The 25,602-nt window shown below is 35.7% G+C and overlaps 1 protein-coding gene across 4 annotated transcripts in view; it reads right to left on the reverse strand.

Annotated features, from left to right (window-relative positions):
* The window catches only part of LOC109612410 (potassium voltage-gated channel subfamily H member 8), a 1,874,382-nt gene that overhangs the window by 406,441 nt on the left and 1,442,339 nt on the right, over positions 1-25,602 (reverse strand). For all 4 annotated transcript variants that reach the window (XM_059127170.1, XM_059127167.1, XM_059127162.1 and 1 more), the window contains exon 10: positions 11,979-12,158. In XM_059127170.1, the coding sequence (XP_058983153.1) occupies positions 11,979-12,158 (180 nt within the window). The remainder of the gene's footprint in view (positions 1-11,978; positions 12,159-25,602) is intronic.

Genomic DNA, 25,602 nt, shown 5'->3' on the forward strand with positions numbered 1-25,602 from the left:
TTGAGAACCTTCATAGAATCACTTTCTGAGTCCATTTATGCATGTCCGTCCGTCTGTCCGTCCGTCCGTCCGTCCGTCCGTCCGTCCGTCCGTCTGTCCATGTATTCTTGTGAACAAAATGCAGGTCGCATTTATTATCCGATTGAGATGAAATTTTCCAAACAATATTTTTTTAGCCCAAGGACGAACCCTATTGAAATTGGTGAGAATCGGATCAAATTTAGATATAGCTCCCATATATATCTTCATCCGATTTCGGGTTAAATGAGCACCAAATGTCCACTATCAGTCCAAATTACCTGAATTTTGGCACACCCAACCGAGTGCGGCCTAGAAGCAAGTATATCAAATTTTGAAAAAATCGGTTCAGATATAGCTATAGCTCCCATATATATCTTTCATCCGATTTGAACTTTAAGTCCCTCACATTCCTACTATGCACTCCACAACCGTGATATTTGGTACGAGGTATTAGATGGAGCACAGAAATAGCTGTTTTAAATTTTATCGAAATCGGTTCAGATTTGGATATAGCTCCCATATATATCTTCATCCGATTTCGGGTTAATTGACCACCAAATGGCCAATATCAGCCCAAATGGCCCGAATTTTGGCACATGTGACCGAGATTAGCCTCAAAGTAAATACAACAAATTTGGAGAAAATCGGTTCAGATTTGGATATAGCTCCCATATATATCTTCATCCGATTTCGGGTTAATTGTGCTCCAAATGGCCGATATAAGCCCAAATGGACTGAATTTTAGTACATCGGACCAAATTCAGCCTAGAAGCAAGTATATCAAATTTAGTGAAAATCGGTTCAGATATAGATATAGCAAGCATATATATGTTTCATCCGATTTAGTGTTTTAGTCCCTTACATTCGTAATGTTCACTCCACAACCGTGATATTTGGTACCAGATATAAGGTACAGCCCAGAAATAGCTGTTTGTAATTTTATCGAAATCGGTTCAGATTTGGATATAGCTCCCATATATATCTTCATCCGATTTCGGGTTAATTGTGCACCAAATGGCCGATATAAGTCCAAATGGACTGAATTTTAGTACATCGGACCAAATTCAGCCTAGAAGCAAGTATATCAAATTTAGTGAAAATCGGTTCAGATATAGATATAGCAACCATATATATGTTTCATCCGATTTAGTGTTTTAGTCCCTTACATTCGTAATGTTCACTCCACAACCGTGATATTTGGTACCAGGTATTAGATGGAGCACAGGAATAGCTATTTTAAATTTTATCGAAATCGGTTCAGATTTGGATATAGCTCCCATATATATATAGCAAGCATATATATGTTTCATCCGATTTAGTGTTTTAGTCCCTTACATTCGTAATGTTCACTCCACAACCGTGATATTTGGTACCAGATATAAGGTACAGCCCAGAAATAGCTGTTTGTAATTTTATCGAAATCGGTTCAGATTTGGATATAGCTCCCATATATATCTTCATCCGATTTCGGGTTAATTGTGCACCAAATGGCCGATATAAGTCCAAATGGACTGAATTTTAGTACATCGGACCAAATTCAACATAGAAGCAAGTATATCAAATTTAGTGAAAATCGGTTCAGATATAGATATAGCAACCATATATATGTTTCATCCGATTTAGTGTTTTAGTCCCTTACATTCGTAATGTTCACTCCACAACCGTGATATTTGGTACCAGGTATTAGATGGAGCACAGGAATAGCTATTTTAAATTTTATCGAAATCGGTTCAGATTTGGATATAGCTCCCATATATATCTTCATCCGATTTCGGGTTATTGACCACCAAATGGCCGTAATAGCATCAATTTTGGCAAATCCGACCGAAACCAGCTTAGAAGCAAGTACACCAATTTTAGTAAAAATCGGTTCAGATATAGCTATAGCTCCCATATATATGTTTCATCCGATTTCGTCTTTAAATCCCTCACATTCGTAATATGCACTCCACAGAAATGATATTTGGTACCAGTTATCAGATAAAGCCCAAAAATAGTTGATTTTAATTTTATTAAAATCTGTTCCGATTTGGATATGCCTCCCATATATATCTTCATCCGATTTCGTGTTAATTGTGCATCAAATGGCCAATATCAGCCCAAATGGCATGAATTTTGGCAAATCCGACCGAAACCATCCTATAGGCAAGTACACACATTTTAGTAAAAATCGGTTCAGATATAGCTCTAGCTCCATATATATGTTTCATCCGATTTGCTCTTTAAGTCCCTTACATTCGTAATATACTCTTCACACGAATGATATTTGGTACCAGATATCAGATAAAGCCCAAAAATAGTCGATTTTGATTTTATAAAAATCTGTTCAGTTTTGGATATAGTATAGCATAGCATACTCTTCACAGGAATGATATTTGGTACCAGATATCAGATAAAGCCCAAAAGTAGTCGCTTTTAATTTTCTCAAAATCTGTTCAGATTTGGATATAGCACCCATATGTATCTTCATTCGATTTCGAGTTAATTGTGCAACAAATGGCCAATATCAACCGAAATGGCATGAATTTTGGCATATCTGGCCAAATTCAGCCTAGAAGCAAGGACACCAATTTTAGTAAAAGTCGTTTCAGATATAGCTATAGCTCCCAAATATATCTTCATCCGATTTCGGATTAAATGTGCAGCAAATGGCTAATATTGGTACATCAAATTTAGTGAAAATCGGTCGGATACAGCTATAGCTCCTATATATACCTTTCATCCGATTTGTACTTTAAGTCCCTCAAATTCGAAAAATGTACGATACAAGAATAATATTTGGTATCAGATGCAGCCAAGAAATATCTTCTTTTTCAGTTTTACAAATATCGGTTCAGATTTGGATATACCTCCTATATATATCTTCATCCAATTTCGTGTTGATTGCGCACCAAATGTCCAATATCAGCCCAAATGTCCTGGGTTTTGGCAAATCTGACCGAATTCAGCCTAGAATCAAATACATCAAACTTGGTGAAAATCGGTTCAGATATAGCTATAGTTCGTAAAATGCACGATAGAATTAGATAGATTTTGATTTTGTACCAAATATCTCGTAGAGTTCTGAAATGCCCTGTATAAACCTTTTTACGAGAGCTCTACTAAATATGCATAGTGGTGTAGGGTATCATATAGTCGGCCCCGCCCGACTTTTGAGCTTTCCTTACTGGTTTTGATTGCTACTGTGTTACATGTGGCATCTTTGATGTGAATTAATAAGGCTGTCACCTTGATGCGTACATAGACAATGAAGACAGACAAAATGATGTAGCTTTCATCCAAATGCAAATAGGAAGAAAAAATCTGTGTTTTTATGACTGCGCTGATTCGCAGTATTGACAACCATCACTGCGAAATTGAGAAGAATGGGAGTAATATAAAAACGATTTCGCATATTTTCCCATTCGTTTATTATCAATCAATATAGTATATTCACCGTTGTACGATATGGCACCGAGAGAATTAATTACCCCAGTTAATATAAAGATGTTATCAAACTTTAAATAGCTGTTAGGCCATTATGATATTGGTTCTATAAATTTGTAAATCATCTCACTGAACTTAATTAAAATGGTCAGTGTATTTTACTACCCGTACTGAATTTGTTTGTACATAAAATAACTTTCCAATACAAAGTATAACATTAGGATATAATAATAGAGTTTCGGTTAAAATTCAGTTGAAAACAAATTCACAGAACTAGACTTTCTTCGAGTAGTAAATACGACCGAATGGCCGATAAAGCTCTGACATAAATCAATGATATCAGAAAAAAGCAGAAAAATTTAATAGTTTTACGACCTGCTTAGAAACCAAAAATTCAACATATTATTTTTGTTATATCCTGTATTTTTTATTTGTTTTGTAATTGTCTACTGTTTAACATGTTTTTGTCCTGTTTATGTTATTGTCAAGATTACATCTTTCCAATTGATTAAAAATGATGTTGTCGGAAAAATAAATCATTTTTCGTTATTACAAGTTTTATTTAAGTATGACCTGTCCGATAATATAAGGGGTCAGTCGCTTAGATATGACTCCTAAATAACTTTCAGGATGTCTTTGCTTGCTTCGCAGTGAAGCATCTACCATGCAAGGAAAAAATATCCCGAAAGTGACTTTGAAGTCATACCTAAGCGATAGAACATGGGGGTGTTTGTCAGTTTTCCTACGAGGCGCGTCCCACCGGCGGATGGGTGGGGATGGGTGATCTCACTATTTTGCTCGAACTAGGACGTCTAGTTCCGAACTTATTGAAGCGGAATAGTGTGATAACCAGTCTCAGGAAATCTTCGGATTCCCCGAAGACAAAAAATTGACTTTGGGGGTGTTCCCCTAAAACAAAGATAGAAGAAGAACAAGTTAAAAAGCAATAAGTTCGGCAAGGCCGAACTTTTAATACCATCCACCACTTGGAACGATTTTGAAAATAAATCCTTAAAAAATTCTGTTAAAAATTTCAAAATACCGAATATAGCCGTTATATTGGTGACTATACAACGTGGACCCACACAGGCATTGTTTGTCATAAGTCACTACCAAATTCACATTCGGAACTGGAAATAAACTGTGAATAATGTAGCTAAAATCATCAAAATATCGTATATAGGGATGTACCGTTATATCGGAGCTGTGCGAAGACCTAGACCAGAATAGACAATTTTCTGTCATAGGCTGTAGCATCCATTACAAACTTCAAATACGACATTTCAAACAATTTCGGTGAGTATTGTACCTAAACTCGTCCAAATACCGAATATATGGAGGTACTGGTATATGAGGCCTATACGAAGACCTGGACCTGCATAGACATTTTTCTGTCACAGACTGTAGTTCCCATTACGAACTCTAAATACGTAATTTGAAACAATTCCGGTGAATAATGGCGCTAAAATCATCAAAATACCGAATTTTGTGAGGTACCGTTATATGGGGGCTATACGAAGGCGTGGACCTGAGCAGACAATTTTCTGTTTTAGGCTGTTTTATCCATTTCGAACTTCAAATACCAAATTTGAAACAATTCCGGTGAATAATGTCGCTAAAATCATCAAAATACCGAATATCGGGAGGTACCGTTATATAGGGGCTATACGTAGACGTGGACCTGCACAGACAATTTTCTGTCTAAGGCTGTTTTATCCATTTCGAACATCAAATACCAAATTTGAAACAATTCCGGTGCAAAGTGTCGCTAAAATAATCAAAATACCGAATATCGGGATGTACCGTTATATGGGGGCTATACGAAGATGTGGACCTTCTCAGACAATTTTCTGTCTTATGCTGTTTTATCCATTTCGAACTTCAAATACCAAATTTGAAACAATTCCGGTGAATAGTGTCTCTAAAATCATCAAAATAACGAATATCGGGAGGTACCGTTATATGGGGCTATATTAAAACGAGGACCCACATGGCCCATTTACGAACTTAACCTGCCTACTGAAAAAATAAACATGTGTGCAAACATTTAGCCTTCTGTCTCAATTCGTTCGAAAGATAGCGTGATTACAACAGACAGACAGACGGACATCGTTAAATCGAATTTTACGCTGATCAATAATATATATACTTAGTTGGGTCTGACATGAGTATTTCGAGGAGTTACAAACGGGATGACAAAGTTAATATACCCTCTATAGTATGGTGGAGGGTATAAAAAGTGAATAAGTTACGGTGCAGTACATAAATAACCCAGTACTGCCTGGTGTTTGTGTCCAGCCACGAGTCACACCTCGTTGTCATCCAACGATCGTAAGCAAATTTCTCCGAAGATGCGGGTGCCTTGGCGGAAGGTATTGCTACAAGCACACAGCCTTCAGACAGAGAGTCTAAGGAACTCCGGAATGCAGCAGCAACAATACTTCCGTTTTGCTAATCCCAATAAAGGAGGAGACGCACAAGATGATAGAAGAAGTGAGTGACAGCTTGCCGAGGCTCACAACGAAAAATCTGTCTGAGGCTCAACGGCGGAAGCTCAGGAAGCAACAGGATTTTCCAAAGAGGATTACGAATACTCCCAACTACTCAAACAGTCAAGCAAACTCAGTCAAGGACCTCGCCAAGGAAACTGTCACAAGAATCCCTTGACTAAGGGTGACAAGTTAGCCCCAACACTGGAAAGGTGTTTCCGGCCGTGAAATCAACTGCTAAACCTGGGGTTTCTAAAAAGAAATCCCTCGCCCAACAGAAGAGGAAGCTGACCGAGAAAACGGGCAAGAAGTCGCCATCTTATGCCAAAACAGCCAAGAAACATTAAAGGGACGAAATGCACTACGCATTGATCGATACCAATAAAGGTTCAGTTAACTTACAAGAAGACCGTCTGAAACAATAGAGGAAATGGTCAATAATAAAATCCTGGATCACATCATGTAAAGCGGTGATCCAATTCCCTTCATGAACAGCGTCATTAAGAACGATAAAATGTCTTTTAAGCTTGCTGCATATGCAAACACTGCCGCACTAAAGGAGATTATCGGGAAGATGGAAATTCCCCCTTGGGAAGATGGAAATTCCTCGCCTAAATTAGACGGTGGTATTCATCAGAGGATTCGGCAGCAAGTTCGAGGAGAAATGTATGCTCGAAGTCTTTGGAAGAAAAAACAAGACTTTGGACTTGAAGATATGGGAAATACTCCAAACGGATGAGAAAGACGCACTCTCCTTGTGATTGGAGTTGACGATCTCTCCATGGCAAGACTGAGGGCATTGATTTCTATGTCTCGAACGCTGTCAGATTCAAAAATAATAAGCTGAGAATCGGCCTAGACGAGGAACCAAAAGTGACAGCGAGGGGAGGAAAGAGGAGATCCCAAGCAACACAAAGCTGGGAGTTGATTCAGAATCACCGAATCTCCAGAAGACCGTCTAATGGATTGAGACGGCAACTATAGCTCTGATGGAACTAATAAATACAGGTAAGATACAAATTTATTAATTCAGGAACCTTGTACTGTTCAGAACAAGGTCTCTGGACTAACTCCTATTGTATAATATATCACAAAAAATTATATTTTCTTTTCTCCCCAACGTTGTCTACATCGGCTGCAACTGTACTGAGGCAGGGGAACGGCAACATATACCTAGCGTCAGTTTACCTACCGTTCGACGCTACCACCTACTACAGCGTCACCAGCCGCAAAGCAAAACAAACCGGTAACGAAGTACTAATAGGTAGCGATGCTAACTCTCACAACATTGCATGGGCTAACACTAATAAGAGGGGCCAGGCCCTATAAGATTACCAAAATAATAACGACATAATAATTCTTAAAATTGGGAATAAAGCGACCTTTGTAAATAAAATTAGGGAGGAGGTTTTGACATCCCTTTTTGTTCAAAAAATCTTATAAACGAGTTTCAGTATTGGAGGCTTTCGGAAGAACACTCTTTTTCGGATCATCTGTATATAAGATTTGAACTAACACAGCAGCAGGGAAACATTGTATGCCTGAGAATAGATGACATAGACAGAGATGCCAATAGGTTAACAGACACCTTTCAATAGGAAATTTTCCTACAAAAAACCCTAGATGACAAGGGAAATTTGTAACAAAGAAAAAGAGGCCCGATGGCTTTACAATAAAGTTCGACGTAAAAAACTAGCAGTATTCTGGGAAAGCTACCAAGCTTTTCTGCGAACAAGGTTGACAGCATAAATGATGTATTAAAAATTAAAAATGTTCTTTAAAAAACTCATATAAAAGCCGAGATAGTGGTGGATGATATGGGTAACAAAATGGAAACAAGAGAAGAGACCTTACGGCATTTGATGGATACACACTTCCCGCCGAGCATCACGACACACGTAGATATATCGGAAAATAGAGGGAATGTGACCGAGGAAGCACCAACAATTTATGAATCGATGGTAAAGGATGCCATCAATAGCTTCAAACTGATTAAGGCAGCTGGACCAGATATAGTCTTCCCTGGTCTGCTACAAAAGGAAGTGGACTATATTTCGTCCAATGTAGTCGGAATTTTCAACGCGTGCCTAAAGTTCGCTTATACCCAAAAGACTGGCATGAAGCGAGAGTAGTATTTATAACCAAACCTAGGAAGACAAGCTACGCAACACCTAAGCCTTATCGACCGATAAGTCTAACATAGTTCTTACTCAAAACTATGGAACGCACAATCGATACCATGATTAAGAGCAATGTTGCAAACGATATGCTTAAATATAAACAGCATGCATACGTTAAAGGACGTTTAGTGGAAATCGGATTGCCTGAGGTTGTACACCACATCGAGAGCACTTTCGATAAATAGATGTATACACTGGAAGTATGCATTGACATCGAAGGCGCTTTCAACAACGTCAGCACAGATACATTCATCTAATCCTTAGACAATTTCCAGGTCGGACCTCAGAGACTGGATAAACCATATGTCTTAATAGATGGATAAGTTGCTATATGACGTTAACATAAGGGAGAAAGTCGGTCAAGGAATTCCACAGGGGGGATTTTATCATCCCTCCTGTGGGTTACTACCATAAACAGTCTTCTTAGGACTTTAACCAAGGATTGCAACCAATCTGCTATGCAGATGACGTTACAATACTTCTGAGGGGAAGAAACCTAACTTGCTGTGCAGAAGAGCCGAGTCGGCCCTGAAACTTGCATACAACTGGGCAAAACCGAGAGGTCTTAACGTTATCCCGGAAAACATGAGACATGTCGATGAACCGGTCTTGCTGAACAATACTATCAACATTTCCAATAACGTTATATATCTGGGTGTCATTCTAGATAGAAAACTTAAGTGGAGAGACCACATCCAAAGAAGAGCAAACAAAGCTCATAGATGTTGGGCAACGTGTAAATGGCCTATAGGCTCAAAATGGGGTTTCACTCCAATATGACACACTAGTTATTCAAATAGGCTAATTTGACCTGTGCTAACATATGCATCAGTGTCTGGTGAACAGCAATGGATGAAAAATGTAATACCAAAATATTACAAAAAGTCCAACGAATGTGCTGTAAGGCTTTAGAGAGATGCCGTCGCGTCCATTAGGCTACGGATACGTAAAGTTCACGTTACATACCAACGGGAGGTTCATTGAAAAACTTTGTACCGGACAGGATATCTCAAACAATTGTAGCTGCCTCCTGTGAAACATTAATTCCTGCCGTAGGCTTGTGGATCGATGGATTCCTACCGCAAATGCCGACTGGAAGCTGTTGTTATACTCAGCTCAGTGCTAGGGGTAGAGCGGGACTCTTTATTGAAGAACCAAATACCGTAATCTCTTTCCACTTGTCCGATCACATTAAAATCCTTCAAGCGGGGGTCCGGGTGATTGTAGAGTGTCTGAACTGGCTTAATGCTAATACGAGACCGGCTACAGTAAACGTTCTAGCGGACAGTAAGACCGCTATAAAAGCTATAACATCCAAACAGTAACTTCAAAAACTGTATTGGAATGTATAAATCACTCAACAACTACTTTCAATACAGCTCAGTACGCATTATATGGGTACCAGGTCATGCAGGAGTTAGCGTTAACAAGATAACGAACTCTCTCGCCAAAACAGGTAGAAAATTCGCAACAATAAACTTGGACAAACCAGTTCCGCTAAATGCGTCACATCTAGTGTTAAAGACATAGCCGAAAAAGCCACATATCGCTATGGAACAATGAAGACGTAGGGAAAACCACAGATATCCTATGGGGCGACCCCAATGAGATAAAAACGAATGAACTTTTATTACTTGTATCCTTACGGAGCATCTGGTCATACAAGTTCATCTGTACTAGATAGGATATGTAGATAACAGTATATGCAGGGCATGCGAAATGCGAAAATCATGGTAAATGATATAAAACAGTTAAGTAATTTCATTAAGGCAACTGAACTTCGAATATAACAGACTGTAAACTGACTTTATTCAAAAAACCTTTAGTCTAGAGCTTACAACAGGCCTATACTGGCTTAAGTGTATGCCAACAAGGGCATATGGCGAACTGTTTCTTTTTTCGATGCATAGCTTCAAAATTGTATTGTGTCTGGGATGGACGGTATTAAAAATGAGGTATATCGGTCCACGTTATGATATAGCTCCCTTGTAACGATACCTCCCCATATTCGGCATTTTAATGATTTAAGCCACATTTTTTACGGATTTTCCCAACATTGGTATTTGTAGTACGTAATGGATTCCAGCTCCGGTGGCGGAATATTGCACATATAGTTCGACGTTTTCTTCCATATAACAATACCTCCCGATATTCCGTTTTCAATGGTTTTAGTCAATTTTTATGGATTTTTCTAAACATTGGCATTTGTAGTTATTAGTGGGTTCCAGCTCTGATGACGGAACATTGTACATGTAGATGTTTTCGAACAGCCCCCATATAACGGTGCCTTCCAATATTCGGTATTTCGATAGTTTTAGTCACATTTTTACAGATTTGTGAAAAAATTGACCTTTGTAGGTTTTAAAGGATTCCAGCTCCGGTGACTGAACATTGTGCATATAGGTCCACGTTTGCAAAGAGTCTTAATATAACGGTACTATCAGATATTCGGTATTTTGATGGTTTTAGTCGAATTTTTGCGGATTTGTCTTACAATTGGTATTTGTAGTTCGTTATGGTTTCCAGCTCCCGTGGAAGAATATTGCGCATATTGGTCCACGTTTTTATATAGCCACCATATAACGGTACCTACCGATATTCGAAATTCTGAGAGTTTTGCCACATTTTTCCACTTCCATTCCATTGTTCAATTTTTATTTTGTCCAAAAATTGGTATTTGTAGTTCATAGCAGGTTCTAGCGTCGGTGGCAGAACAGTGAATATCTAGGTCCACATGAATATCTAGGACCACGTTCGATATTCTTCACATTTAATCACGAAATTGTTTCAAATTTGGTTTTTAAGACTTGCAATAGATAACAATCCTGGAGGTATAAAATTGTCTATATAGGTTGTCTTTCAACAGCAATAGTTTTGTTATTGTAAATTTACATACTATCGCATTTATTAGGGAAAGAGTGACAACCTTCCAAATTCATGCATGGTATGCAAGCAGTCGGTAAGGGAGGTTGAAATTGGTACTTTTTCGAATGTACGCTTGCACAGAACTTATACCAATCAGCTGAAATACTTACACATTAATTTTGTCGTTTAAAAAATGTGATGTCTGTGGTGGGAATCGAACACAGGTGTTCAGAGGCAAAGCGAGTATGCTTGCCACTGCACTATAAAGTCTTATAATCCTCAGATAAAATGAAGTCTTTTTTGTTTTGTTCAATTCGTAAATAATTCCTGATGGAAGTCACGTAAAAGTGTCTGCACGCGATACCCATTATTTTGTCTTCATTGACGCCACTAAGTAGTAACACCTTGACAATAGAAAATAAAAAACAGTAGTTTTATTATTGTAATTTAGAAACTGTCGGACATTAACCAGACAACTAGTATAGCCGAAGTGGCGTTTAGGAGAGGGATTGAGAAACTCACTTCCAAATGATAAAAGTTTTACATAATGAGGTATACAATGTAGAAATTCTCCTGACAAAAGTAAATGAAAGTGCCAAAACCATGTGTTTACTAATGGTCTCCATGCAACTGCAGAACCCGACGCGCAATTGTGCACATATCCGATCTAAAACAATATTTTAGAAGAAGCGCGGGTATATGAAGAAATCCTAAACTTAAGCTGGTCGATTTTTTTAAGTCTCTTAATTCAATGCAGTGAAATATATGTGGTGCATTGCTAAAGTGACATTAACAAATACTCCTTATAACTCTCAATGCGAATCTTATGATAATCTATCTATGACGGTTTAGTGACAATGATGAAATAAATTAATTTCCCTTTTTGTGTAACGTCACAATGGCAAGTCTTATTCACATTAGATGTAAAAGAAAGATATAGACCTACGGTCAGTAGATACTTGTGACAATTATGATATTTTACTAGGAAAGACGTTACCTCCGATTAGCATCATAATGATTGTAAAAACTTTTTCGGCAGTTGTGTTGGCTGAAACGTTGCCAAATCCAACAGATGTTAGACTTGTAAATGTGAAATACAGTGCTGTCGAATAAGCTTCTGCGTTGGAAATATTTGTTGTTGATATTTTCAATCGTTCAGCAAGTGCGTGCATCCAACCTATAAATAGAATTAAAAAAATGTATATATATAAATATGAATGTACTGTAATTTTTTCACATTCTACATTAATTATGTCTTGAAAATCTATATATCTATATCTATATATTAATTGTTGTTCGTTGGTAATTAAATTAGTTGAGAACGGCTGGGCCGATTCGCATATATACATTTTTTACAAACGTTCGTCATACCATGAGTTAGATTTTTATAGAAATATATATTGTCCACGCCTACTTTTACGAACACTGTTCTGATTTATCTAAAATCCTTACATTTTTTAAAATAACGGAGATATCGGTTTAAAAATATTACACAAGATGCTCTTGACTTTCCCTTCAAACCTAAGTATTTATTTGGGGGCTGAGGAACTGACCATGCCTATGTTGGTAGTTGAATCAGTTGAAAACCGCTGGACCGATTTAACTCAAATGTTCTTTCGGTTATTTGTAATTACAGTGGAAAGATTTTACGAGAGCAAATTTCGGAAAAAGCTTTTAGAAAAGTCGCCAAGCTAAAAAACTCGGAAGTTATTTTTTGATATAGAATTTTGTGTAGAATCGTTTCAAAATGCTATTAAAATTGAAAATTCTTATTGAAAAATTGCGAACAAAGATAAACGAGAAGGATATTTTACAATCATCCTAGGAATATTGTATAAAGGTTCATAGAGTATCCTAAATATTGCGATATAATATACGATTTATAGGACATAGGATTTAACCCTGATCTAGAATACGTAGGGTTGACAAAACTAAATACCTACAACATGGTCTTCTAAATGTTATAAATTCAAAATTACCTTTATTTTGGAATATATTGCTAAGAACTTTGTATAATACTAATAATTGAGGTTGGAAAATGTAATTAAATACGATAATACAACGAATATAAAGAGGTACTGGTGAGTTGGGAATAAATCATAAATCTGACTTTTGTTAATATGGCGACCTCTATCGTAATTACAATTCATAATCAGCATAAAATTCTAAGTTGATTTAACGATGTTCGTTTGTCTGTCTACCTGTCTGTAGAAATCACGATACAGCCCATATTATTGACGTACAGCTTCAAAACTTGGCAGAACAATTTGTATTGTGTCTAGGAAGGTAAGTATTGAAAATGACATATATCGGTCCACGTTTTGGTATAGCCGACATAAAGCAGTACCTCCGAATATTCGGTATTTTGATAATTTTTATGGTTTGTCTAAAAATTGGCATTTATTTGTAGGTTCTAGCTCCGGTGACAGAAAATTTAATATTTAGGTCAACGTTTTCCAATAGCGCACATATAACGATACCAGTCACAATTTCGATAATCCTAGTCACATTTACCGACGAAATTGTTTCAAATTTGGTATTTAAGAAAATTTGGTAGATGACAATTCTTGCAGTATAAAATTGTCTATGGAGGTTCCGGCATTGGTATGGCCCTATATAACGGCCTCACCCGCTTTATTATACCCTCCACCATAGTATGGAGGGTATATTAACTTTGTCATTCCGTTTGTAACACCTCGAAATACACATTTTAGACCCCACAAAGTATACATATTCTTGATCAGAATAAAATTCAATGTCGATTTAGCGATGTCCGTCCGTCTGTGGAAATCACTCTAGCTTTTGAACGAGTTGAAGTAGATTGATAAAATGTTGCTCATGTATGTTGTGTCTGCAGGACTTCTGGTATTAAAAATGGGCCATGTAGGTCCACGTTTTGTTATAGCCCCCATATAACTGTACCCCCAATGTTCGGTATTTTGATGATTTTAGCGAATTTCTTCACCGGAATTGTTTCAAATTTAGTATTTGAAAGTCATTATGGATACTACAGCCTAAGACAGAAAATTGTCTGTGCAGGTCCACGTCTTCGTAAAGCCCCCTTATAACGGTACCTCCCGATATTCGTCATTTTAATGATTTTAGGGACATTTTTCACCGGAATTGTTTCAAATTTGATATTTGAAGTTCGTAATGGATACTATAGCCTACGACAGAAAATTTTTTGTGAAGGTCCACGTCTTCGTAAAGCCCCCATATAACGGTACCTCCCGATATTCGTCATTTTAATGATTTTAGGGACATTTTTCACCGGAATTGTTTCAAATTTGATATTTGAAGTTCGTAATGGATACTATAGCCTACGACAGAAAATTGTCTGTAAAGGTCCACGTCTTCGTATAACCCCCATATAACGGTACCCACCGTTATTAGGTATTTTGATTTTATCGACATTATAACCGATTTTTTTTAAGTTTCGCATTTGAATATTGTAATGGCTTATGACAAATGTTACCTACGCAGGTTCATGTCGTCGTATATACCCTAATATAATAGTTACATTCGGTGCTTTTAAGATGTTAACATAAGTTTTAACGGGTTTTATTGTTTTTGAGAACTGACAAATTCGTCCCAAATGGTGGAGGGTCGTAAAAATTCGGCCCGGCCGAACATACAGCTTTTTTACTTGTTTTTTTTTTAGTTTATCAACATTCGAACCGTCTGACCAGTATTTGTAGTTATAGTGGAACTCGTTTGAATTCAGATACTTTTATATAAAGATGTTTTCTTTACAATTCACATTCACCTAGATTCCCCGAAAGAAAAAAAATTCTAGCTGAGAATTTAAAAAAAAAAACAAGTTAAAAAGCAGTAAGTTCGGCCGGGCCGAAATTTTGAACACCCTCCACCATTTGGAACGAATTAAAAATTTTCAAAAAATAAAATTCTTAAAAAATTCTGTTAAAAATTTAAAAACACCGAATGTAGCCGTTATATTGGGGTCTATACGGCGTCATAAACCATTACCATATTAAAATTCTAAACTTGAAATAAACGGTGAATAATGTACCATCCATTACGAACTTCAAATACGACATCATCGTATTTTATTGCACAGCATTGTATTTTATATTAAGGTTGAAATGGCCTCTACCCCCTTATCTTTAGTGACGCCAAGTAAAATTTAAGAAGGTGTCGCGTGTGCGGTCATTTTGTGACTTCCATTGGATAAAATATCGATAGATTACAATTATTTACGAATTGAAAAAAATTAGACTTTATGTGAGGATTATATGACACTATGGTGCACCCCAGTCCAATTACCAAACAAGATATCACGTTTTTAAAACGAAAAAAATAATGTGTGAGTGTATAAGTTCTATCCAAGCGTACATTGGAAAAAGTACCCCTAAAAAGTAAAAACAAGTAAAAAATCTGTAAGTTCGGCCGGGTCGAACTTTGAATACCCTCCAACATTTGGAACGAATTTGGCAATTCTCAAAAACAACAAAATCCGTTAATTCTGTTAAAATCTTAAAAATACTGAATGTAGCTGTTATATTAGGGTCAGTGCGACGACATGGACCTGCATAGCTAGCTTTTGTCATAAGCCATTACAATATTGAAATGTGAAACTTAAAAAATCGGTAAATAATTCAGTTAAAATCATCAAAATACAGAATATCGGGAGGTACCGTTATATGGGAGATATACGAAGACGTGAACTTGCACGGACAATTTTATGTCTTAGGCTGTATTATCCATTACTAACTTCAAATACCAAATTTGAAACAATTCCAGTAAATAATGTCGCAAAATTCATCAAAATAGCGAATATCAGGAGGTACCGTCATATGGGGGCTATACGAAGACGTGAACTTACGCAGACAATTTTGTGCCTTAGGCTGTATTATACATTATGAACTTCAAATACCAAATTTGAAACAATTCCGGTGAAAAATCTCGATAAAATCATCAAAATTCCGAATATCGGGAGGTACCGGGCTATACGAAGACGAGGACCTGCACATACAATCTCCTGTCATAGGCTGTTGCTTCAATTTCTAATTTCGAACAACAAATTTGAAACAATTCCGATGAATATTGTCGCTAAAATCATCAAAATACGGAATATCGGGAGTACCGTTGTATGGTGGCACTACTAAAATGTGGACGTACATGACCCATTTTCAATACCAAAAGTTCTGCAGACATAATATACATTTGAGTAAAATTGTATTAATCTTCTTCAATTCGTTCTGAAGCTAGAGTGATTTCCACAGAGGGACCGACGGATAGACGGACGGACATCGCTAAATCGATATAGAATTTTATGCTGAACAATAATATACACACTTTGTGGGTTCTAAAATGTGTTACAAACGGAATGACAAACTTAATATACCCTCCATAATATGGGGGTGAAAATAAATAAAAAATAATACAATTATTTTTTTTTACTTTCAGTTACTGTTGAGGAAATTACTTCCGTGATTATTACAAGTTACGCTGTGTGCTCTATATAGTCAAGCTTAAAATTATCGCGGGCGTGGTTCATTTCTTTCCGAAGAATGCAACTTTCGCGTGAAAGGAGAAGGATATCAACCGTGATGATTTCTATCGCATTGGTGTAACGTCTAATTGACTTCGGGGAAATTTTTTGGTTGCAAGGCATTTGTTAATAAATTGTGAAAGTTCTTTAATTAGAATTATTTTCTCTGATTCTTTTTTATAATCTTTTGGCGAATTTTGCTTATTATTATATTAAGCCCAACAAGTAACGAATAAGTAATAGAACCATCGTCCAGTAGAAGAAAATAGTATTCTGTTAAAACCTGACCGCTCGATTTTTATAAACATTTTTTTCTTAAGTTAAATTGCAAACTTGCAATTTTAGTATTGGCATTAATAAGTGAAAAGTAAGAAGTAAAAAAACAATATTTAATTCGGCCGTGTCGAACTTTTAGTTCCTTCCACCATTGGGTAAAAAAAAATATTTGTATATTAAAGTATTTGGACTCAAACGTATTCCACTTTGAAATACAAATACCTGTAATACCGTGGATAAAAGGATAATGCAGTCAAACTTTTCAAAAATCCATAAAATGGATGAGGCCATTGAATGGGGCCATATCAATACGGGAACCTATATAGACAAAATTATACTACAAGGATTATTATATATTATTAGAATTAGAATTATCGACATACTAATATCGGTGGGTACCGTTATGTGTGCGGAGCTAGAACCCATTATGAACTACAAATACCAATTTTTAGACAAATCCGTAGAAAATGTGGCAAAAATCACAAAATACCGAATATCGAGAGGAACAGTTATATATGAGCTATATCTCATTTTCAATACCAAATATCCTACACAAATTTTGAAGCTCTACATTAAATAAAGTAGGCTGAATCTCGATTTCAACTGATTTTTTTTATCAAAATTTAGAATTTTTTAAAAAGAAAAGTTGAACGTATGTGTTAGGTTCTTAAAAAATATGCATTAAAGACTAATACTATGGGTCAGGAACGCGGTCCGGGTCAGCTAATTATATAATAATAAGTTTACGAAAACAAACCTTTAGCTTCGAGGAGTTACAAACGGAATGACAAAGTTAATATACCCTCCATAGTATTGTGGAGGGTATGAATATACAGTCAGAAAATGAAGAACTTTAATCAATAACTGCGTCCCACGGAATCCAAATTAAGTATTGGGAATACCGAATATCGGGGGGTGCCGTTATATGGGGCCTACACGAAGACGTGGACCTGCACAGATAATTTTCTGTCTTAGGCTGTAGTATTCATTACGAAATGACAAATTTGAAACAATTCCGGCGAATAATGTCGCTTAAATCATCAAAATACTGAATATCGGGGGGTACGGTTATATGGGGGCTATATGATAACTTGGACCTACATGGCCCATTTACGATAGCGTGATTACAACAGACAGGCGGACAGACAGACAGACAGACGGACATGGCTAAATCGTCTTAGAATTTTACACTGATCAAGAATATATATACTTTGTTGGGTCTGACATGAGTATTTCGAGGAGTTACAAACGGAATGACAAAATTAATATACCCTCCATAGTATGGTGGAGGGTATAAAAATAAAATCCGTTAAAAATTCTGTTAAAATCTTAAAAATATCGAATGCCTTTACGACGACATGGACCTGAATAGGCAACTTTTGTCATAAGTTATTACAATATTTAAATGCGAAACTTGAAGAAAAATCTGTCTATAATGTAGCTAAAATCATCAAAACACCGAATATAGGGGGTTCCGTTATATGGGGGCTATACGAAGACGTGGACCTGCACAGACAATTTTCTGGCATGGGCTGAAGCATCCATTAAGAACTTCACATGCGAAATTTGAAACAATTCCGGTGAATAATGTCGCTAAAATCATCAAAATACCGAATATCGGGGGGTACGGTATATTGGGGCTATATGAAGACGTGACCTACATGGCCCATTTTCTGTTTAATGCTGCAGCATCTATTACGAACTTCAAATGCCAACTTTGGAACGATTCCGTTGAATAATGTCGCTAAAATCATCAAAATACCGAATATCGGAGGGTACTATTATATAGGGGCTATACGAAGACGTGGACCTACATAGATTATTTTCTGTCTTAGGCTGTAGTATCCATTACGAACTTCAAATGCCAAATTTGAAACAATTCCGGTGAATAATGTCGCTAAAATCATCAAAATACCGAATATCGTGGGGTACCATTATATAGGGGCTATACGAAGACGTGGACCTACATAGATTATTTTCTGTCTTAGGCTGTAGTATCCATTACGAACTGCAAATGCCAAATTTGAAACAATTCCGGTGAATAATGTCGCAAAAAATCATCAAAATACCGAATATCGGGAGGTATATATATATATGATTTCTTGGACCTACATGGCCCATTTACGAATTTAACCTGCCTACTGGAAAAATAAACATGTGTGCAAGATTTTAGCCACCTATCTCAATTCATTCGAAAGATAGCGTGATTACAACAGACAGACAGACAGACGGACATCGCTAAATCGACTTAGAATTTTACGCTGATCAAGAATATATATACTTTGTTGGGTCTGATATGAGTATTTCGAGGAGTTACAAACGGAATGATAAAGTTAATATACCCTCCATAGTATGGTGGAGGGTATAATAATGTGTGAGTGTATAAGTTCTATCCAAGCGTACATTGGAAAAAGTACCAATAAAAATTAAAAAGAAGTAAAAAGCTGTAAGTTCGGCCGGGCCGAACTTTGAATACCCTCCACCATTTGGAACGAATTTGGCAATTCTCAAAAACAATATTATCTTAAAAATACCGAATGTAGCTGTTATATTAGGGTCAATGCGACGACATGGACCTGCATAGCTAGCTTTTGTCATAAGCCATTACAATATTGAAATGCGAAACTTAAAAAATCGGTGAATAATTTAGTTAAAATCATCAAAATACCGAATATCGGGAGGTACCGTTATATGGGAGATATACGAAGAAGTAGACCTGCACGGACAATTTTATGTCTTAGGCTGTATTATCCATTACTAACTTCAAATACCAAATTTGAAACAATTCCAGTAAATAATGTCGCAAAATTCATCAAAATAGCGAATATCAGGAGGTACCGTTATATGGGGGCTATACGAAGACGTGAACTTACACAATTTTGTGCCTTAGGCTGTATTATACATTATGAACTTCAAATACCAAATTTGATATACCGGTGAATAATCTCGCTAAAATCATCAAAAGTTCTGCAGACATAATATACATTTAAGTAAAATTGTATTAATCTTCTTTAATTCGTTCTTAAGTTAGAGTGATTTCCACAGAGGGACCGACGGATAGACGGACGGACATCGCTAAATCGACATAAAATGTTATGCTGATCAATAATATATGTATGTGTACTTTGTGGGTTCTAAAATGTGTTACAAACGGAATGACAAACTTAATATGGGGGTGAAAATAAATAAAAAATAATACAAATAATTTTTTACTTTCAGTAACTGTTGAGGAAATTACTTCCGTGATTATTACAAGTTACGCTGTGTGCTCTACATAGTCACGCTTAAAATTATCGCGGGCGTGGTTCATTTCTTTCCGTAGAATGCAACTTTTGCGTGAAAAGAGAAGGATATCAACCGTGATGATTTCTATCGCTTTGGTGTAACGTCTAATTGACTTGGGGGAAATTTTTTGATTGCAAGGCATTTGTAAATAAATTGTGAAAGTTCTTTAATTAGAATTATTTTCTCTGATTCTTTTTATACCTCCACTTTGGAAAGGAGGGTATATTAGCTTTGTCATTCCGTTTGTAACATCCTTAAATATTCGCCTTAGACCCCATAAAGTATATATATTCATAATTAGCATAAATGTGGCAAAAATGCCGAATATCGGGAGGTACCATTATAGGGGGGCTACACCAGAACGTGGACCGATATATCTCAAATATATATATATATATATATATATATATATATATATATATATATATATATATATATATATATATATATATATATATATATATATATGGTGGTGGGTAAAAAAAATATTTGTATATTAAAGTATTGAAATACAAATACCTGTAATACCGTGGATAAGTGGATAATGCAGTCAAACTTTTCAAAAATCCATAAAATGAGGCCATTGAATGGGACCATGTCAATACTGGAACCTATATAGACAAAATTATACTACAAGGATTATTATCTATTATTAGAATTAGAATTATCGACAGACTAATATCGGTGGGTACCGTTATGTGCGCGGAGCTAGAACCCATTATGAACTACAAATACTAATTTTTAGACAAACCCGTAGAAAATGTGGCAAATATCACAAAATACCGAATATCGAGAGGAACAGTTATATATGAGCTATATCTCATTTTCAATACCAAATATCCTACACAAAATCCAAATTTTTGTGCCAACTTTTGAAGCTCTACATTAAATAAAGTAGGCTGAATCTCGATTTTAACTGATTTTTTTTTTATCAAAATTTAGAATTTTTTAAAAAGAAAAGCTAAACGTATGTATAAGTTTTTAACAAATATCCATTAAAGACTAATACTATGGGTCAGGAACGCGGTCCGGGTCAGCTAATTATATAATAATAAGATTACGAAAACAAACCTTTAGCTTGTGTAATAAATAAAGAACAATTGAAAGTAATATTGTATTAATCTTTTTGTACCCTCCACCTTGGAAAGGAGTGTATATTAACTTTATCATTCCGTTTGTAACATCCCAAATACTCGTCGTAGACCCCATAAAGTATATATATTATTAATCAGCATAAAATTCTAAGTTGATTTAACGATACAGCCTATATTATTTGACGTACAGCTTCAAAACTTGGCACAATTTTTATTGTGTCTAGGAAGGAAAGTATTGAAAATGACATATATCGGTCCACGTTTTGGCATAGCCGACATAATATTCGGTATTTTGATGATTTTTATGGTTTGTCTAAAAATTGGCATTTGTTTGTAGGTTCTAGCTCCGGTGACAGAAAATTTAATATTTAGGTCAACGTTTTCCAATAGCGCACATATAACGATACCAGTCACATTTACCCATCTATATTCGTTATTTCGATAATCCTAGTCACATTTACCCACGAAATTGTTTCAAATTTGGTATTTAAGAAATTTTGGTAGATGACAATTCTTGCAGTATAAAATTGTCTATGGAGGTTCTGGTATTGTCATGGCCCTATATAACGACCTCACCCATCCTCCGAACGGTCTTATTGGTATTTGTAGTTTAAAGTGGAACTCGCTTGAATTCAGATACTTTTATATAAAAATGTTTTCTTTACTCATAGGTGTATCATTTGTTCATTTCTTTCTTCACAATCACCTAAGTTCCCCCAAAAGAGAAAAATTTCTAGCTGAGAATTACAAAAAAAAAGTTAAAAAACAGTAAGTTCGGCCGGGCCGAATATTGAATACCCTCCACCATTTGGAACAAATTTAAAATTTTTCAAAAAATAAGATCCTTAAAAAATTCTGTTAAAAATTTAAAAATACCGAATGTAGCCGTTATATTTGGGTCATTACCATATTCAAATTCGAAACGAGAAATAAACGGTGAATAATGCAGTTAAAATCATTAAAATATCGTATATAGGGAGGTACCGTTATATCGGAGCTGTGCGAAGACCTGGACCAGCATAGACAATTGTCTATCACAGGCTTTAGCATCCATTACGAACTTCAAATACGACATCTCAAACAATTTCGGTGGGTTTTGTACCTAAACTCGTTAAAATACCGAATATAGGGAGTTACTGATATATGGAGCCTATACGACGACCTGGACCTGCATAGACAATTTTCTGTCACAGACTATAGTTCCCATTACGACTTAATCGACTTAATCGGATCTACGACAAATATTTGGTATGTTACAAACGGAATGACAAAATTCATATACCCTCCTTTTCAAAGTGGAGTGTATAAAAATAATAAGAAGTGAAATATGATAAAAAATAAAAGATAAGTGCCTGATGAGCCGCTTAACCAGCGGCGAAACGCATAGTGGTGAGTGTGTGATAGTGTATATCTAGTTTTCCTTTTCACTGCAAATTTCTGATCATTAAGCTCGCCTCGAAAGAGAAATAACCACGTAAGTGTTTATTTTTGAATAAAAATTATTTTGTAATGTCGTCCAATAAAGCCATGTGATTAGGAGTAAGGGAGAAACAAAAAAATAAATAAACCGTTACGCAATTCCAACGAAAGCCCGGCTGGTAAAAGTGCAAATTATTCATCATTTAATGAAAAAGAAAATTTAAGCGAATCCATTTTCGATGTGAATCAATTCCCAATAATAATAGTTGTGATTTCAATTTGAATGGTGATGAAACTTTTAATGATATTCATTTTAAAAAGGACAGGGACTTAGATATTTCATGCAACTCAAATCACTTGAAAGATGGCCGTAACGTATTGAGTAAACAAAAATCGAATCCTTCATGGCGGAGTATAGAACATTCAAAGATCAATTCTTATGGGTATGAATTATTAATAATTTAACGATATATAGGCTTTTATTTATCCAAGGATGTTGGGACTCTAAAACAAACTCCAAAAGTTGCAGCAGTAGGTCTTATGTATGGTGTCATGTTCGTACATTATGGTGTAAAGGACACAACTACCGATTTTTCAAACAAGACAAATTTCCATAGGGATACTATTTATTTAGACACTGATTTGGTTGGTGTCCTTTTTTGGAAAAGTTCTAAAAAACAAACTTCTGATGTGTTATTTGTTTGTGCCTGCGAGGGCTTTACCAAGCCCAAAAGCTCTGAGGTATTTTTAAAATAATTCGTTACGGAAATAAACGGATCATATTCTATAAAAAGGGCATTTTCATAAAAGTAAAAACGTTTATAATGGACACACCGAATTGGTAATTTGTCATCTGACTAAAAGGATACTATTCATATATAAATAAGATGTACACAGAAGGGAGAAATGTACAAACATAGAATTCAACGAAACGAACAAAACAATAATTTGAGGAGCCGCGTTCTGTCGAAACACTTCATTATATTTTATCTCCATGGATAAGTCATTGGATCCTGGTATTTTATTAGATAAAACAGACCTTAAATAAAGAAAAATAAAAGCGAAGCTAAAGAAAACAAGTAAAAAAGCTCTAAGTTCGGCCGGGCCGAACAATTTTCAACAAAAAAAAAATCGTTAAAACTTCTGTTAAAATCTTAAAAATACCGAATGTAGCCGTCTATTAGGGTCATATGACGACTTGGACCTGCACAAGCTATTATAATATTCAAATGAAAAACTTGAAAAAAAAATCTGTTTATATTGTAGCTAAAATCATCAAAATACCGAATATAGGGGGTACCGTTGACGTGAACCTGCACATAGAATTTTCTGTCATAGGCTGTAGTATTCATTATGAAATTCAAATACCAAATTTGAAATAGTTCCGGTAAATAATGTCGCTAAAATCATCAAAATACCGAATATCGGGGGGTACCGTTATATGGGGGCTATACGAAGACGTGGACCTACATGGCTCATTTTTGGTCTTATAATGTAGTATCCATTACGAACTTTAAATACCAAAATTGAAACAATTCCGGTAAATAATGTCGCTAAATTCATCAAATACCGAATATCGGGGGTACCGTTATATGAGGGCTATACGAAGACGTTGACCTACACGGCCCATTTTCTGTTTTAGGCTGGGTGGAGGGTAAGGTGGAGGGTATTAAAAGTTTGGCCCCGCAGAACTTAATGTTTTTTTACTTGTTTACAATCTTTTGGCGAATTTAGCTTATTATTATATTAAGCTCAACAAGTAACTAATGAGTAATAGAAGGATCTTCCAGTAGAATAAAATAGTATTCTTCTAAAACCTGACCGCTCGATTTTTATAAACATTTTTTCTTAAGTTAAATTGCAAACTTGCCATTTTAGTATTGACATTAATAAGTGAAAAGTAAGAGGTAAAAGAACAACATTTAATTCGGCCGTGCCGAAATTTTAGTTCCTTCCACCATTGGGTAAAAAAAAAATATTTGTATATTAAAGTATTAGGACTCAAACGTATTCCACTTTAAAATACAAATACCTGTAATACCGTGGATAAGTGGATAATGCAGTCAAACTTTTCAAAAATCCATAAAATGGATGAGGCCATTGAATGGGGCCATATCAAAACGGGAACCTATATAGACAAAATTATACTACAAGAATTATTATCTATTATTAGAATTAGAATTATCGACATACTAATATCGGTAGGTACCGTTATGTGCAGTAAATGACGGAAATTTTGAAATGGAAGACAAAATTATAAGTGAGTACTTATGTCCCAGTTAATAAAAAGTGTAGATATCGTTTATTTACAAAAATAAATGCTGATTTATTTACATAACCTCGAATTTATTTAAGTGATTTTAAATTACGAGTTCATGTAAGCTTTACAAATTTCGGCGAATGTCGGCAGACAAAAAGTAAAAAGAAATGATCCAATTAAGATGTAGTTAATTTATTCTACTTTACTATAAACCGCACCCTTTAGCGCTTTTCAAGAAAAATCGTTTTTTCTAGGTTACCATGCTATAACAAAAGGCGATTTGTTTGAAGTTTGGCTGCATGAATGTTCGCAAAAGGAAAAGCTTGCTAAGGTTGTCAACTATGTCGTGAACAAAATTGGTGCCGACGATATTTCAGAAGATTCAATGAAAATCTTGAAAGAAAAAACGCCTTTTCTTTAACATCAAAATACGAAAAATATGGAAAAAAATTGGGAAGAATGCACTCGAAATATATTTTAAATTGTGTTTAACGCTTATTGATGAAAAAGTGTTGAATATTTTGACAGGAACTATGTCATATCAAGCTTGCCCTATTTGCGGCGCTACATCAACACACTTCCTCAATTTAACTGACTATACTTGCGAAAAATTTCGAGGAAAAGAGGCAAGCTTTAAATACGGAATTAGTCCGCTGCATTGCTGGATCCGATTTTTTGAGTATATCTTGCATTTGGGCTACAAACTGAACCTACAATAATGGCAGATCAGAACAGATGAAGACAAAGAAGCAGTTGCGAAAAGTAAGGAAACAAT

Source organism: Musca domestica, unplaced genomic scaffold (assembly GCF_030504385.1).
Source record: "Musca domestica strain aabys unplaced genomic scaffold, Musca_domestica.polishedcontigs.V.1.1 10, whole genome shotgun sequence".
Lineage (NCBI taxonomy): Eukaryota > Metazoa > Arthropoda > Insecta > Diptera > Muscidae > Musca > Musca domestica.